This window comes from Podarcis pityusensis (genome assembly GCF_964106645.2).
Source record: "Podarcis pityusensis genome assembly, chromosome: 3".
NCBI classification, from domain to species: Eukaryota; Metazoa; Chordata; class Lepidosauria; order Squamata; family Lacertidae; genus Podarcis; species Podarcis pityusensis.
Genome location: NC_138026.1, coordinates 108,676,560 through 108,694,202, shown reverse-complemented (window position 1 = coordinate 108,694,202; position 17,643 = coordinate 108,676,560). Strand labels below are relative to the sequence as shown.

The 17,643-nt window shown below is 41.9% G+C and overlaps 1 protein-coding gene across 33 annotated transcripts in view; it reads left to right on the top strand.

The window, feature by feature from the left end:
- The window catches only part of NRXN1 (neurexin 1), a 1,569,693-nt gene that overhangs the window by 1,444,364 nt on the left and 107,686 nt on the right, over positions 1 to 17,643 (top strand). For 20 of the 33 annotated variants that reach the window (XM_081000811.1, XM_081000824.1, XM_081000819.1 and 17 more), the window contains 2 exons: positions 2,956 to 3,045; positions 5,082 to 5,401. In XM_081000811.1, coding sequence (XP_080856937.1) covers positions 2,956 to 3,045; positions 5,082 to 5,401 — 410 coding nt within the window. The remainder of the gene's footprint in view (positions 1 to 2,955; positions 3,046 to 5,081; positions 5,402 to 17,643) is intronic. The other 13 variants (XM_081000828.1, XM_081000826.1, XM_081000841.1 and 10 more) reach the window with 1 other exon arrangement.

The window sequence follows — 17,643 nt, the reverse complement described above, 5'->3', positions numbered from 1 at the left end:
TTTCGAATCTTATAGGAAGTCACTGAAGTTCCTAAACTCCCACAAAGCATAGAGTTTTAGCAGGAATAGTTTCTGAAAGAGACCTTTAGAAGTAAATAAAACACCGATGATTAGATTCAGATTTACCGAAACCACACTGTGCTCCAAATCTATAAACTTTCAAAGTCGGGGGAAGGAATTTTGCATTTTTGCTTCTACAAGTAAGAAGGCCAGATCAAGAAATAGAACGACAGAATAAAGTGGTTTTTAACTGTGTATGATTTGCATGCGTCTTTCTAAACCATTTCGAATTTGATTGAGAGTGACCAGTGTGGGACTTCAGTGACAGAGAAGAATGGTTAGAGGTTCCAAATCAGGTTGAGTCTAGACATGGGGAAGAAAAGTTTCTACTAGGGCTGTTGGTCCTCTCTTTGGGGTCAGTTTTCCCAGGCCTTTGTCTTGCATCACATAAGGTTCAGAACTGGTAACCACTTCTGAAGAATACAGAAGCTGCTCCACATAATGAATGGTGAATGTATGTCTGGTGCCAGTTAATTCATGTTCTCTTCAGAGTTGCAAATGACTGGGGAGGGAAGAGAGTTGGGGATGGAATAGTTAAAAAATCTCCAGAAGCACAGAGGGAGTTTCTTCTACAGCTGAGTCAAAAGGTCTACATGGTGAAGAAGGGTTGAGAACAAGCTTATGTTGTCACCAGCTCCCCATTTTTCATTCATGCCGCCATTTTGGAACAGCACAGCATCTCCGGGTGGCCCATTGCTGGTAGCTGCCACACCCACCCAGATCCCACTGGAAATGTTGCTACAACACTATCATGTGATTTCATTCCTAGGTAGTAGGAGATGCAGAAGAACCACTGCCAGCATAGGCAAGCATCCCCAAAAAAACCCTCCCAGAATGCTTCACCATGTTAAAAGGTAAAGGGACCCCTGACCATTAGGTCCAGTTGTGACCGACTCTGGGATTGCGGCACTCATCTCGCTTTATTGGCCGAGGGAGCCGGCATTTGTCCGCAGACAGCTTCCGGGTCATGTGGCCAGCATGACTAAGCCGCTTCTGGCGAACCAGAGCAGCACACGGAAACGCCATTAACTTCCCGTCACCTATTTATCTACTTGTACTTTGACGTGCTTTCAAACTGCTAGGTTGACAGGAGCAGGGACCAAGCAACGGGAGCTCACTCCGTCGCGGGGATTCGAACCGTCGACCTTCTGATCAGCAAGTCCTAGGCTCTGTGGTTTAACCCACAGCACCACCCGCGTCCCTTTCACCATGTTGGCCATCTGCAAATGGAGGGGCAAATATCAACTCAGCCATAACTGCTTTTTAAAAACTGTCTGCTACATGGCATTGCCTCTATGAGGTTGTATTCTCAGAAAGCTTCCATGTTTATTCCTGGGTGAACCAGGCATGACATTTTTTATTTTTATTTTTTGCCAGAACCTGAACATAAGAAGAGCCTACTGGATCAGGCCAATGGCCCATTGAGTCCAGCATCCTCTTCTCACATTGATCAACCAGATGCTGTGGGAAAACCACAAGGAGGATTTGAGCTCAAGAACAGTCTCTCCTCCTATGGTTTCCAGCAATTGATATTCAGGAACGCTGATGCCTCCAACCATTTTGAGAGCTTTTTGAAAGAAGTATTCTCACCTATCATTAATGTAAAGCAGAGAATCAAACTGCACATTCAACTTGTGGAGGAATAAGCATCATTGACCTGTTTCCTGCTGGCATCCATGACTACCCTTCTCTCATATCGTCAATGTCACCAAACCTCTGGCTTAATCTTCTCTGTAAAACGTAAAGCATAAAACAGCCTGACACAGATTCAGTGACCTCAAGTGGTTTGTGTATCACAGCTTATAAAGTAATGGGAATGTTTATAATCTCTGTGCACTTCAAGGATCCCATTCGCAAGAGTTAAGGTTAATTCCCTCTGAAATCAGCACAATTTAACAGCTCTCTTGTCCATTGGATTTTGGTCTGACTTAACCGTGCAATCCTACGCATCTCTGCTCAGATGTAAGTGCCACTGTTTTCAGTGGGACTTACTCCTGGAAACGTGTGAATAGGATTGCAGTCTTAGCCTCAGTCAAAAGTATTTCTGAGTAGATACACATTAGGTTGTGTGGTTCAGTGTGACGAACCTTTTCGCTATCAAGATTTCTATTTACATTTAAACCATCGTTTCTGGTGTTACTTTTGTCAAAGCCTTGATGATCTATGAGGAAACTGATTCTTTACATTCCACAATGATATCCAAGCAGTTAATAACCTGATGTGTTCTTGTGCTTGTTCTTGTTTTCCTTCTGCTACCTGTTCAGTATATTTGAAGCCTTTGGAATTAATTGATTTGGAAGCTAGAGAATTTTAAAAATGTATTTTTTCCTGACTAGGATATAAATTATGTCAGATCGCTTTCTAGATCTCAGACGTAAGTGTGTCCTTGACGATGGTTAAGCGTTGTAATGTTCTTCTTCTTTAAATGACTAACCCGGAGTAAGAGGTTGGAGCAAGAGGTATTTTGCAAAATTAAACCTGTTTCACCTGAACCTGTTTTAACTAGTTAATAAGAAACATCAAAACAAACAAACCAACAAAAAAAGACAAAACCCTGAGGTCAATGAACATTCTTTTTGTAAAGCTAGTGTTTGATGTTTAAATTTGTTTTTTTTGGGGTCTGTCTATAACTTAAGTTTTAATAACCTAGCTCAAATGCAGATTTCTAATTTTCAATTAACATAGGAATAATTTTGTTTGCTAAAATAAAATAAATGAATGAATGGCGAGTCTGAACCATGAAATGTTCTAGGTAGAGCTTTTTAAAACATTCCAAATTTTTTCCAAAAAAAATAATAATCATGTGGCAACTGTATAGCTCAAGCTTTAAGTATTAACTTTTAACCTTTGACCTTACAGATTTTAACCAATGAAATGTCTCTTTAAACTTTAAAGGAAACAATGATAACGAGCGCCTGGCGATTGCTAGACAGCGAATTCCATATCGGCTTGGTCGAGTAGTTGATGAATGGCTACTCGACAAAGGTAAAAACATTGATTAAAACTTCAAATAAAAAATAATTTGAACATAACCGAGTAGTGCTTCATTGTAACACCAATAAACATAAAACAATAAATTTTTCGGTAAAACTAAATTAAAAACAAATTTTAAACAGTAAACTGTAGAGTAAATATTTGCATACCGTGTATATAATAATTTCTATATACATTTTAGTGGTATCGCCTGTTTAATAATCTTACCCTGTTAACTTAAGGTTAAAGGGACTGTTAAATATAATCCACTAACTCAATCTATGAAGTTACTCATAGCAAGCATTAACCAAAACTGATAAATCATTCATAGATTATATTACATGTTCCATCATCTAAATTATTAACTAAATATATTTATATTTATATATATTTATATATATATATGTATGTATCTGTATGTAGTTATGAGATCTTCATTACGGTCCTGAAAGAAACAAAGCAAAAAAAAATCATTGTTTAAACTGTAGGTGATATTAAATAGTGGGCAATATGATTGCCAAATGAGATGAAGTCCCTTTAACGTTGGCTACATTCAAAGGGGATTTTGGAACAAACACTAATTAAAAGAGCTTAAAGTTGTGTGCATGCTTTTATTATGAGCAGAAACCAATCTGCAAAACAGAATATTATGTTTATGAATAACAATAATAATAATAATAATGAGCTTGCATTGGTGAGGATTTCTGTTTTCAATAGCAATGTGACATGACTCTTCATTGATATATGTTTCATTCCTTAAACTTACTTTTTTACATCCAAAACGTTTTTGTTTCTTTTAATTTTCTTGCTTTTTCTTTTCGTCAGTAGCCTTGCTGAAAGACAATCAGACATCTCTCTCTCTCTCTTTCTTTAGCATTTTTTTGTTTGTTTCTGAAATGCTCAGTATATTGTATGTATCTCATGCCTCTTCAGTGTGTGTGTGTGTGTGTGTGTGTAGGAAATTCATGTATGAATTTACAGGGAGATTCAGGAGCAGATAGCCTTACATAGGAATAAGATAGATCTATGAATGCTTGTATTTTATGACAATTTTTTAAATGTTAGGATTCATTAAACGAAGTGACGACATTGGCATGTAACACTAAACTGTGGCTTAGCGCCACATGGATGAGCCTCCACAAGCCCAATAAGGGCATCAGGTTTACAAACTTTGCCCACAACTTCATGCATGGATGGAAAGCTAGACTTTTTCTATGTTTACTTTCTGTCTTAAGGAACCTTGGCTTAGCGTTACATACAAACTAGGGATCCTTATATCAAACAGACTGGTCGGTTTGTAAACAGGCCAACTCCATTGCTTATGGTCTTGGCTTGTTTGAGGAACCATTGTTTGCTTTAAACAAGGATTCCTGATTTCTACATAATGCAAAGCGGAGGTTCTTTGAAAGCAAAACTAAACTCGGAAAAACTCGCCCTCCTTTGTCGTGCGCGGAAAGGAGAGGTGTGGAAGGGCAAATGCATGAGCCTGATGCTTCACTTGGAACTTCTGCTGGGTTGTCCACATAGCACTAAACTATGATTGCGTGTGACCTGGAATATTGGCATATTTACATATTATGTAGATCTACGTAGATGAATGCTTGTGTGAGAGAAACGTAATACATAAGTATTTGCAATCCTTGCAATTTTGTATGTTTTGCCTGATAGAACCGGCAATCAGAAATCTGACCTACAAATACACACACACACACACACCTCTAAAGTTTGGACCAAAATAATAATGATCATGATAAAAAGAATGGGTGAGGAAATAGTCTGTAGAAAATAGATGAAAAAAATTCCCAATTGGCCTTTCAAGCGAAAAGCAAACCCAACGTAAATTTTAGAAATTACATACATAGATCGACAATTCTGCATTCCATGGACACCTCATTAAAAAAGCAATGAATTATGAGCAAAATTCCTTTCTTATAGTTTATTGCTCTCATCCTCCACCCCATAACAATCTGTTTGAAAATCATCCTCTGTTTAAGAGTGTAGTGTTCGCAATCAACATTTTTTGCATGTATGTAATACTATCTTTGCAGGGCGTCAGCTCACAATCTTCAATAGCCAAGCGACAATAAAAATTGGAGGCAAGGAGCGGGGCCACCCATTTCAGGGGCAGCTTTCTGGACTCTACTACAATGGCTTGAAAGTCCTCAACATGGCCGCTGAGAGCGACACCAACATAGTGATAGAAGGGAACGTGAGACTCGTTGGTGAAGTGCCTTCCTCTATGACAACTGAGTCAACCGCAACTGCAATGCAGTCTGAGATGTCCACGTCAGTCATGGAAACCACCACCACTCTGGCGACAAGCACAGCTAGAAGAGGAAAGCCACCAACAAAAGAGCCCATTGGTCAGGTTAGTCAGTCATGATGGAATTTCTCAATGTTTGGGTTTTCTTTTCTTTTTACATTTCTTCTCTGGAGTTTCTGCAAATGCCTGCTTTCACAGGTCGAACACCTTTTGTGAGGATTTAAGGTGATGGTCATCAGGGCTATCCATAGATAGGGATAGCACTGACCTTGGTATCTGCATCCTGTTTGACAGCACAGATACTGAAAATGTGGGTTAAGTCAACCATGATGGAATGCTTTGCAATTGTCTTTTATTTTTTACGTGTTTCTGGATTTTCTGCAAGCATCTCCTTTTACAGGTAGAACAACTTTTTGGCATAGATAGGAGGTCTCAAGTTGTATTGACCACAATGTCTTCATCCTGCACATACGGTGAATATGTGGGTGCTGTGACCATGTGACTATCCAAGCAAATGTCTGAGTGGAGATACTTCTTTCCATACTGTGGTTTATACCAGCTATGACAAGACCATGTAGAAAAAGGTTATTCAGTTGAGTTTCATCACCATGGCTATTATTCCACTGACTTTTGGCGCACCACTGATGGGGCACCACAAATTGTATGTTACACAACATCTGTCCTAGATGTATCTGTGCTTCTCGGTGACATGGTGAACATAGTAGAGATACAGGCCTTAGACTTAGGCAAACTTGACTAATTTAGCAAATATTGGGCTGATTTAGAAATTAAGAGCCTATCTGGTCCTGTTAATTCTGTGTTAGAACCTGCTATAAACCAAGTCAGGCTAGCAATTCATTCAATAGACAGCCGTCTCCAATCTGGTAGTGTTTTCCCATTGTTTCAGTCATACATCCTACCCAACCTAGGTATCTGAGGTTGTCTGATTGGAGATTGTTCAAGAGATGATGTCCATTGAAACAAATGCTTTACAATAAGGTGTTCTCAAACAGAGTTTAATGAGGTACAATGATGGCATTGACAGGGAGACTCTGGATACAAATGTTGATATCACCTCTTGGACCCTATAAAGCGTTGGGGCCAGTTTTGAATGGGCTCAGTTCAGTACCATTCCACCTTGCCAGTGCCATTTCACCTTGTATAGGTAATCTGTTAATATCTTCGGATGATCACTGTGATTAAATTTCAGTTTGCCACCAACAGACACATGCAGAAACCCATCAACCAAATGTTGCCGTGTGGCATGCTCCCACTCCAGCCAGTCATATGCTTTTTGAGGATACTCCCTTGCATTCCAGGCCACTAGTTCTTGTTGTGTGTGCGTATTTCCCCCCTTCACCAACAGACACGCAGCATTCTTTGTCCACTGAGTATCCTTACTCCTCACTGGGCTGTTTGGGATTTTATTGTGCTTAGGGTTTTTTCATCTTCTTAAATAACACCATACTGCTGCCAACCTTGGGGTCTCCTCATGCCTCTGATGTGAGGTGGATGGTGTTGTTTTGACTATGTGTGGGCAAAACCCACATAGGAACGGATGCCCCTACAGATCAAAAGCATTTATACGCAACCACGACAACCCTAGTGATCTATGCTCACAAATGGAGAGAGAAAATTATACCAACAAAGGAGGAGTGGCAGATGAAATTGACGGAATATATGGAATTTGCAAATCTAACTAGTAGAATAATGGATCAGGAAGATGGAGTCTTTAAGGAAGAATGGAAAATGTTTGCAGAATATACAAAAAAATTGTGTTAAATAAGTTAAAAACATTAGCAGGGTGGGAGTAAATTCAGCAGTTTCAGGTATTGAAGATATAGGGAGTAAGCAGAAAAATAAAACATATGGAGTAATTAGAATATGCAGTTGTAAATGGATAAATAAACAGAACTATGGAAAGTGGGAGAGGGAAGCCGATGATTATGAATGTCTGGTTATATTGATTGAAATGCGAAAAATTGTAATGGAAAAGTAAAAAAAATACAGATATATAAAACAAAGCTCTATGGTCACATCCATACCATGCAGTTAATCTGTACTTTGTTAAGAGTACTGGCAGTTGTAGCTGTGAGTAGTAAACTGCAGTTCCCAGGTTCTTGGGGGGCAGGGAGTGACCAGTGATAGTCATTATATCCTGCAGGATTTGTGCCCCCTGATCCTTTATTTTTCATTTCTCTTGTTTTCATCACATTCTTTGATTTATAGAGGCTGTTGCACTCCTTCACTACCACATGAGCAATGGCATTTGCCAGCAAGCATCTCTTGTTAGACTCACTAGGCAAATTCAGATGTGTAAAACTGCTGAATCTCACTTTGGCTGTGAACTATTCCATCAGCATAATTAGGCACCACTTTACTGCTGTTGCTACTACAGTCGTACCTCGGAAGTCGAACACCTTGGTATTCAAATGCTTTGGCTCCCGAATGCCGCAAACCCGGAAGTGAGTGTTCCTGTTTGCGAATGTTCTTTTGAACCCGAACATCTGGTGCGGGTTCCACGGTTTCTGGTTGGCTGCAGGAGCTTCCTGCAGCCAATTGGAAGCCGAGCCTTAGTTTCTGAAAGTTTTGGAAGTTGAACGGACTTCCAGAATGGATTCCATTAGACATCTGAGGTACAACTGTAGTAGTAGTAGCAGTAATACTGCCAACCTAGCAGTTTGAAAGCACACCAGTGCAAGTAGATAAATAGGTACTGCTGTGGCAGGAAGGTAAACAGAATTTTTGTGCGCTCTTGCTTCCGTCACGGTGTCCCGTTGTGCCAGAAGTGGTTTAGTCATGCTGGTCACATGACCCGGAAAGCTGTCTGTGGACAAACACTGGCTCCCTTGGCCTGAAAGCAAAATGAGTTCTGCAACCCCATAGTCGCCTTTGACTGGACTTAACTGTCCAGGGGTCCTTCACCTTACCTCAGTAGTAGTAGTAATAATAATAATACAGGGAGGCCGAGAGGAGAGTCTTGTCGTCTGGTCAGCCCAGGATCTCCAAACACACTGCCCAGGCTTGTGCCCCAGGGAGGTAGGTCACTTCAGTGTTGCTAATGCAGCAGGTGGACTTCACCCCTGGCAGCACACGCCGTCGTCTCTCAAGACGGACGGATGCCAGCAACAAAAAACAGTAAATTCCTTTTATACCAGCAAGAGCTGCTCTGCCTTCTAGCGATGGCTCAACGCTGTGATGCCCAGTCCTGCAAAGATGTTGAGCACTTTCATCTCCCATTGACGTCAACAGGCCCCAGCCCCTTGCAGGAGGGGGCCACTGCCTTGCGGGAAACCTGCTTTTAAAGATGGTTTTGCCTTTATGTCCTAGATCTGCTCACTTTCCTTTTCACTTCTGTTCTTTAAAGGGAAAAAAATGCCCTCAATTCCTGTCAAAAAAATGGAGGAATGTTTGACTCTGGAACTTTCTGCGGTACTAAAACTAAAAGTTACCTTTTCCTCCCGCTTTTAATTAATTAGTGGCGTGAAAGAAAAAACAGGCAATTGAATATTAACTACTAATGGAAGAAAGTTAACGCCGGTACAAGCAAATGCAAGTTTAAGGAGAAAATGAGCTGATAAGGAGTAAATGATCTAATCAATTAGAGATTATTTGGTCCATTTGCAGGGCTATTGAATTCAATTAAAGATCACAGTTCTCATTTAAAGAAAGATAATTTAAATCTCTTATGGTTATTTATATAAAAGATCTCGCTCGCTCACTCTCACACAACCAGGGCATTTATTTTTTTTAAATGCCCGAGCTAGACTTTTTACTAAAGTTATTTCTTGTTTTGCAGCAAGTCTGCAAAACTTTGAAAGCAGCCCCGGACCTCCAAACACTCTGTCAGTAGCCACATACCATAAAATGGAAGACTATCCCACTGTTTCTGTTGACTATATGGCCAGGTGTCCTATTTTTAGCATCACAGTCCTCTTTTTTTAAGCTTCTGCTCACTTTAACATCCGGTGTCTCAGTTATCCATTACAGATCTGGGATTCTGAATGCTGTGTGGCTACGAAGTTTTGCGTTGCTCTGCCATGTCTTCTTGGAAACTGTATCTCTTGCTGTAGAAGTCACGGCTCCTTCTCGTAGCCTGTGCAGTCTTCCTCTTCCCACCTGGGCCATGTCCTGCGGCCTGCTAGATGCTGGACCTCCCCTTTGTTGCTGTAACCTCAGTCAGGCAAGAATGAACCACACCATGCTAGCCTGCCTTTCAGTGCTCACACACTTAGGAGCATGAGATCCAAAGAAGATCTTTGCTGGAGGCTGATGTGGTCCATTCTCCCAGTAGTTAAACAGAAAGCCAGCCTATGGAAAACCAACAGGTACACACACACACACACACACACACACATCCCTTCATCTGAAGATCACTGGGCAGTTTAAAGCATAAAAATACAAAATGAAAACACAAAAATAATAATAATGATAATGATGATAATGATAATGATAATGATAATGATAATAATAATAATAATAATAATAATAATAATAATAATTCCCTTCCCACAAACACATTTAAAAGGCCATAGTAACAAACAAAATAAAGGCCATAAATCATTTAATCAATCAAAGGCCTGGGAGCAGAGGAATGTTTTCATGTGACACCTAAAGATATGTAATCAAGGAACCAGGCGAGCCTCCCTGCGAAGAGTATTCCACAAATGGGGAGCCACCACAGAAAAGGCCCTTTCTCGTGTTGCCATGAAGGTGGTCCTTCTATGTTCTACAACAGCTAGTAGCTATTGGCTGGCTTCTCCTCCATGAATCTAGAGGATAAAAGCTTTCCCAAGTTGCAAGAGGAACTTCACAGAATGAGGTGTTCCAGAATACCAGCTCTTGAGAGAATTACCACATTGAAGTTAAAGTTGTGAGTGTGTTGAAGGGGTGTGGGTGGCTGCATTTGACCCCCTCAGAGGGTATGGCTGAGTACAACACACTTTCCATTAAGAATTGGCTTGCTTGGTTTGGTTCTCTGTCTGTCTGTCTCTCTCATCAGTACATTTACAATGTACTGGGATGCGGGTGGCACTGTGGTCTAAACCACTGAGCCTCTTGAGCTTCCTAATCGTAAAGTCAGCAGTTCGAATCCATGCGACAGGGTGAGTTCCCATCGTTTTTGCCAGCTCCTGCCAAACTAGCAGTTTGAAAGCGTACCAGTGCAAGTAGATAGATATATAACGATCTCTGGCAGGCAAGCAGCCTGATAAGCAGCAATGACTCTCCATCAGTTTTATGCAAGTTTACTTACAAGAAAAAACACATCTAGAGCATGGCCTTCCTGCATGCTCTCATTAACAGTAGTTGCTCAGTCTGACTCATCATCCTTCCCCCAACAAGAACGCCAAAATCAGCCTTTCTTCTCCTTCCTTCAATTGTTCTCTGAGCTTCTCCAGTCTCCTAGTACGGGAACTGAATGGCTGGCCTGTCTCCTCCCCACACACAGAAGACACAGCCTCAAACTCTGGCTTATCTGCTAGTTGCCTGGCAACACTCGGGCTAACTTCCAACTCTCTCTCTCCTTGGGAGGTAACTAACAGCTTCTTCCCTGGGAAGAGGGGGGGGGGGCGGGCTGTCCTCTCTAAACTCTGACACACAGCTCTCATCTGTAGAGTCGGCCCCTTGCTTGCTTAGCTCAATTTCTGAGGCTGACTCTTCCGCTGTGCTGGGGGGGGGCATGTTCCTGACAAAATAGGTACCACTGCAGCGGGAAGGTAAACGACATTTCCGTTCACTCTGGTTCCCGTCATGGTGTCCCATTGCGCCAGAAGCCGTTTAGTAATGCTGGCCACTTGACCCGGGAAAGCTGTCTGCGGACAAATGCCAACTCCCTTGGCCTGAAAGCAGAGATGAGCAGCGCACCCCATAGTTGAATTCGACTGGACTTAACCGCCCAGGGGTCCTTTACCGTTTACCTTTACCTTGCATTCGGATTGCAAGCTTCATTAGGCAATAATTGATGGGTGGGTTAATAACTGGATGCTTTGGAGATTTGCAGTGAGGTGTGTTGGATTGCTTGGTTCATTTCTTTGGATGGATACTTTTATCTGCTCAAGCTACACGCCTTTGTAGCCCTGCTCTGGACCCGCCTCTAGCGCTCTCAACTTTGCTGGGAAACTACTCTTTGGACTGCGATAATGCCTCTTCCTTGCAAGAATGGAAGGTTGCGGGGGGGGGGGGGGTAGACCTTTGACTTTTCTACAATAGCTTGCATTCCAGCCACACAAAGGTAAGGATCACATCCACTGCTGCTCCGCCCACTTTTGCCTCAGGCTCCACCCACTACTAGCATGCATACAGCCAACTCCTACCCTGGAAGTTTGCCTACCAGGGATGGGGGGGGTAACACCCATCCCTGCTTCAACGTAAATGGGCCTCGTGGTTCAGTCTTCAGTGTATAGATGGGAGGGAGTTTAAGTTGAAATGCCTTAGTTGTACATTTCTTGACCTTTGCTGGAAAAGCTTTGCTTTCTGAAGCCACTGCCATTTAACACAAATGTTTGGGTTATGTGTATCTACAGGTAAGTGGTGCTCCAAATGACCAGTTATTTTGGATCACATTCTCTAGTGATCTTGATTTATCTGGGGCAATCTCAGTTTCAGGGGCCTTTCTCTGCTAAGCTACTGCGTTAGAAACATCCTGCTTCTTAATGTGTCTTAACAAGAATATGCAAGAAAAGGTAGAACCATGTGCTTTATCAGGAACATTGTGATTATATACTACACACACACACACACTTATTATAATTTCCCTCCCTTTTCTCTTATTTAGCTATGTATGTATATCTAGATAGGTTAGATATAAGGTAGTTAAAAACAACAATATTACTATTTTGTTTTATTTCTTTATCTTATGCATTATTATTTCAGGATAGATAGATGTAAGTGAGAGAGAGAGAGAGAGAGAGAGAGAGAATTGCCTGTTCACATTAGACCAACGCAGGATTTGGCTTCCAGAGGCAGCAGTGAGCCAAAGTGTATTTGTGTTTCGATGTATTTCGGTACGTAGGACACCAGAGGGCAGCAGCCATTAGCATACCTGCCCAGCAGGGACGAGGGATAGCAGCAGGATGGTCTCCTACCCCTGCTCATCGTTTTGGCATCTTTTTAAGCCCCCAAACCCAACCCATGTAAAAGCTAGAGAGGAGTCCTTTAGGAATGGGGGGTTCTGGGAAATCAACAATAGTTTGTGCTAGTGGGCTTCCCATGGGCATATGGCTGGCCACTGCGAAAACAGGATGCAGGGCTGGATGGGCCTGCAAGATGAACTCTGGGGCACTTTGGGGCATGGGTGCAGAACATCAAACAAGCAAAAGAATGGTAAGCTAGAAACTTCTGATAGACCCCTTGGAGTGCTGATTGCAAAAGTAGACCTTTAACCACTGTTGCCTCGATTGGGGGCAGCCCCCTAACTCTCTTTGAGTATTCACAAGCATGCAATAACCAATAATGTGTGCTGGAAACCACCTAGAGTAGCCAGATGCCCGGGGTATATTATTATTATTATTATTATTATTATTATTATTATTATTAACAACAACAACAGCCATAGAGCAGGATCATGCACCTTTTCCTGAGCCATCCCCTCCACAAGATTTTCCATGGGTTGAAGGCATACCTCTCATGAATTGGAGGCTGTCTCCAGAAGCTGGAAGCCTGGCTCTGAATATCCTGAAAAAGGTGGTGGAGGGAGTTTTCCAAGTGCAACAAATACTTCTAACTTTCAGGGGATGAAAACCTGAGTCACAGAATGCTTACATCAGCATCCTGCCACCTCTTTAGAATCTACAGTCGTACCTTGGAAATCGAACGGAATCTGTTCCAAAATGTTCAGAAGCCAAGGCACAGCTTCCAATTGGCTGCCGGAAGCTCCTGCAGCCAATCGGAAGCCATGGAACCAGCGTCAGATGTTTGGGTTCCAAAGAACGTTTGCAAACCTGAACACTCACTTCTGGGTTTGCGATGTTTGGAAGCCAAAACGTTCAATTCGCAAGGTGTTTGGGATCCAAGGTACGACTGTATATTTAGTAAAGGAGCAGATCAGAGAAGACAAGGAGAATGGAAGTGGTTCCATTCTGAAACTGATGGTTGAGCATTTTTACATGCATCTGGTAAATCTTCACATATTTCACAGTGACACATTTATACTAGAATCAAGAAGGGGACGTTATCCGCTCTCCAGGTTTAATTATTAATAAAGAAAATTATCTGCTCCTTGGCTTGCAATATCCTTTTTTTTTATCAGCTTTGCAGTGAAGGTGCCCCTTGATGACTTCTCTACACAGTGAGGCCATGGAAGTGCTGCAGCTGTTCCTTGTATGAGTCCCACTGGGCTAACAAAGCTTCCTCATTATCCCAAAGTAGACCATGCGTCCATCTGGCCCTGTATTGTCTGTTAGGAAGCTCAGAGCAATGCAAGGGACCTTAGACTGAATCAGGCCCCCACAGTTTCAGGGAGAAACGAGGTAAGGAACATCCTGGGCAGCACAGGTCTGTGGTGTGTGGCAAAAGTGTGTGGAGCAACAAACAAAATTAAATTGTTTCTACATACCTCCCTGCATGCCTCTCTGTCCATCCAGGCAGAGCTCAAGGGCACATTCCAGCTAGGTGAAAATACTTGGGGGCCATGAGGGGTGTGGCCTGGGGAGGGAAGCTTAGAGGGACATATTTGGATCACTGGCCAGAAGTTTGTCCCCTGCCTTTACTCCCAGGTCCCCTCCAGTAAGATTGTTTAACTGCAGATGCAAGTGACTGAAGGGAAATCACTCATTCCACCACTGCAGTTAAGGAAGATGGCCTGTCAGTTTCAATTTTAAGGATTCATGACAATAACTTCATGATGTAATGCAGCTTGATGAAGGGGGTTACGCACCATAAAGCTCTTGGTTTGATATGATATGGGCCTAGCTACCAGCTGTCCTGTTGGTTCTGGGCATCTAAAGGTTTGAGCTCCTGTACTGGAGGTTGAATCAAAGATATGCTTTCACCTCAACCAGCAATTCAGCAGAAGCATTTAAGACTAGCAAGGGAAACAGACAGGCACTTGCTAGACAGTGCTAGTTTTTAAAGCAGTGTTGGTTCCTCAAAGGTAAGGGTAAAGTCTGTTAAGTCCAGTCACAGACGACACTGGGGTTGCGGCGCTCATCTCACTTTATTGGCCGAGGGAGCTGGTGTACAGCTTCTGGGTCATGTGGCCAGGATGACTAAGCTGCTTCTGGCGAACCAGAGCAGTGCACAGAAACACCGTTTACCTTCCCGCCAGAGCGGTACCTATTTATCTACTTGCACTTTGAGGTGCTTTCGAACTGCTAGGTTGGCAGGAGCGGGGACCGAGCAACGGGAGCTCACCCCGCCACGGGGATTCGAACCGCCGACCTTCAGATCAGCAAGCCCAGAGGCTCAGTGGTTTAGACCACAGCGCCACCCGCGTCCCCTGGTTCCTCAAAAGCAAACAGTATATGCCCAAAGGCTGACACGACTGCTTCTTCCTAGCCAACAATGAAGAAGAAGAAAACCCCTCTTCCCCCTCCTTCAGTAGCTATAATTTGGGGTTTTATTTCATTTCATTTTTACACTGCTAGATTGTTAAAAACAAGAACATAAGAGCCTCAAAGAAGTTGATGAAGCAATAAAATTATCCATTAGGAGTATTAGTAACAATAATTTAAGACTTTAAAAAAGTAAAAATAACAATAAACCAAAATGGACCAAAACTCGCATCCACTTTCGAGTATTTTGTCTAAACAAATGTTTTCAGCAGGTTCCAAAAGGAGTACGGTGAAGGCACCTGCCTGATATTAACAGGAAGGGAGTTCCAAAATATAGCTGCTGCCATACAGTTCTTACAAATGCAGAATGAATATTACGTGGCACCCCAGATCAATAATAACAATAACAATAAAATTTTATTTATATCCCGCCCTCCCCAGCCGAAGCCGGGCTCAGAGCAGCTGATAACATTAAAAATAACACAGTTTACATATCAAACTGCTTGAGTGGGTATATCTGGCATAAAGGGATGGAAGAGAAGTCCCGTTTCCATTCTAATGAGAAGCTTCCTAATTTTCATTTTTTCAAATTAACAGGCAAACTGAAACAGAACTATCGTTTTCTGTCATGGTTAGTGGCCATTGATAGCCTTATTCCTCCTGGAAGCTTCTAAAGAAATGGAAGAAAAGAGATGTGTGTGTGTGTGTGTGTGTGTGTGTGTGTGTGTATACACACACAATCATAAGAGCCGAGTTAGAAAACGAAGCAGATAGCAATATGTGGAGCTAATAAAGAGAAGAGTATGTTGTATTCAATCAGATCTCTGGGCTGGTGATGGGGTGGGGTTTTTTTTGACATTTTTCTATATTATTGCAACTTGAAGATTCCTTCTGTTAACTTGGTCATAACCATCCCCTGAGCTAATAAATGCCAAGGTTTAGATTTTTGCCTCATAAACTCTTCAATGATCCTACGAGTGAAAGGCGCTCAATCACTTTAACAGTGAATTTATCGGAATAAATGTACATCAACATCGCCCTAGTTTTATGCCACTCCATTAAACCATCACAAACAAGAGGTCATTGCTTATGATAAATGGAGGCGGAACTCAAGAAATCTGGGGGGGGGGGGGGGAGAGAGAGAGGTTGCTGGTGTTTGCTTTTCTTGCCTGGCAACAGCACCTTGTACAGAGACTGTAGCAGAGTGGAACTATCTGCGAACATCTTTATGCTTTTGCACCTTCACACATGCAAATTCCTAGCCCTGAAATTACCTTCTCGTTTCGAAGGATTCCATTCTGCCACCCCATCAATTCCTGATCCCCCCCCCCCCCCGGTTTATACAACCTTGCTTGACAGGCCTAGTTTGGCGGGCTCCGGGTTTTCTTTACGCCTTTTCAGTCTTTAAAATATTTACCGTTGTGAAATCTTCACTTGTCTTATCTGGTGTGCTGACCGCACTCATTTCCCCCAGTTAGCTCTTGCTGGATATGCCTTCATATTATTTCCTAAATTCTTACGAATCGGTGAGCTGTGTTTTTTTGCCGTGTTTATTTATTTACTGGTTTGAAATATTCATACACCTCCTTTCCATCAGAATGATCTATGGTGCAGTTTAAGTCAGCAAAAAGCAAGAGAGCGGTTTGCAAATGGCCTCCGCGCCTTTCATCGCTTAGAATCCAATTTCTTTGTGCCTACATACATACGTATACAGCTGCTTATGTTGTGCACAAAGCAGTAATTCCAGAAACCTTTAAAGATGGGAAAAGGTTCCCACAGAGATGGATCGCTAGCACTGCCTCCAGAAACCACGAGTTCTCCATCAATTGTGGAGACAAAGTTCTGCTACTGTAGCCAGCCTTGTTTGTTGAAGAATGAGGAAGGAAAAGAAGAGATTTGCAAACTTCCTTAGCCATTGTTTGTGCTCCCTCAGGGAGCCCCAATTTGTCCTTAAATGGGTTGATCCTGTACCCACATACCTGCGAGTAATCCCTGTTAATATTCTGTCCTGCTTGGTTTGTAGGATCCCTTTTGCAATAAAGTTGGCCTTAGATAGCCTTTTGACAATTAGCATGTTTAGGATTGCAGAACTTTACTAGGCCTGACAGTAGACAGGAATGTTATCGTCCAGTCTTTGGTGTTGTGTTGAAATGCTATGGACAGGACTTATTTATAGTAATAATAAGTAGTAGTACTAGAATGGAGCCTGTCTAATATTTAAGGGGAGGGAATTCCAAAGGGCACAACATGGATTCATATATTGTGTGGAAGAGATCTTCTGGTAAGATGGAATCTGCAGAAGGCCCTCAAATTCAGAGCAGTGATGGATTGGGTGTCAAAGGAGTGAGACAGTTATGGGGAGGTTAAAGTACTAGCCCATTGCTTCTCAATTTGGTGTGTGTGGGGGGTGTAAATTCCCCCGTATATTCCCTTTTTAAAATTATTTGCAAATCAACATCTTTCACAGTATTATTCGTCAGTAATTGGAAAAGTGAATTAAAAATAGAAAATACAAAATTAGAAATAATGTAATTCTGCAGATGTCGTTAGGAAGTATTTACATACATTTGATATATTTAATTGAAATCCTCTTCATTTAATCAATTAATAATAAGCTTTTAAGTGTGAAAAATTATTATTAAACTTTAATTTATGACCCAATCATATTTCAAAACAAGAAAAATACATTTCTCTTCTCTCTTCCCTTTTCCTATTGAAACAAATAACCTGTTCCTTTAGCTGAGATTTCTAACTCTTTTTTAATACAGTGAGTTACAAAATGCCAACTCCTTATAGCATTCATTTTTTCCCCTCCATCTTTTGTCATTGCAGTTAATTTTACTGTACTTACCGGTA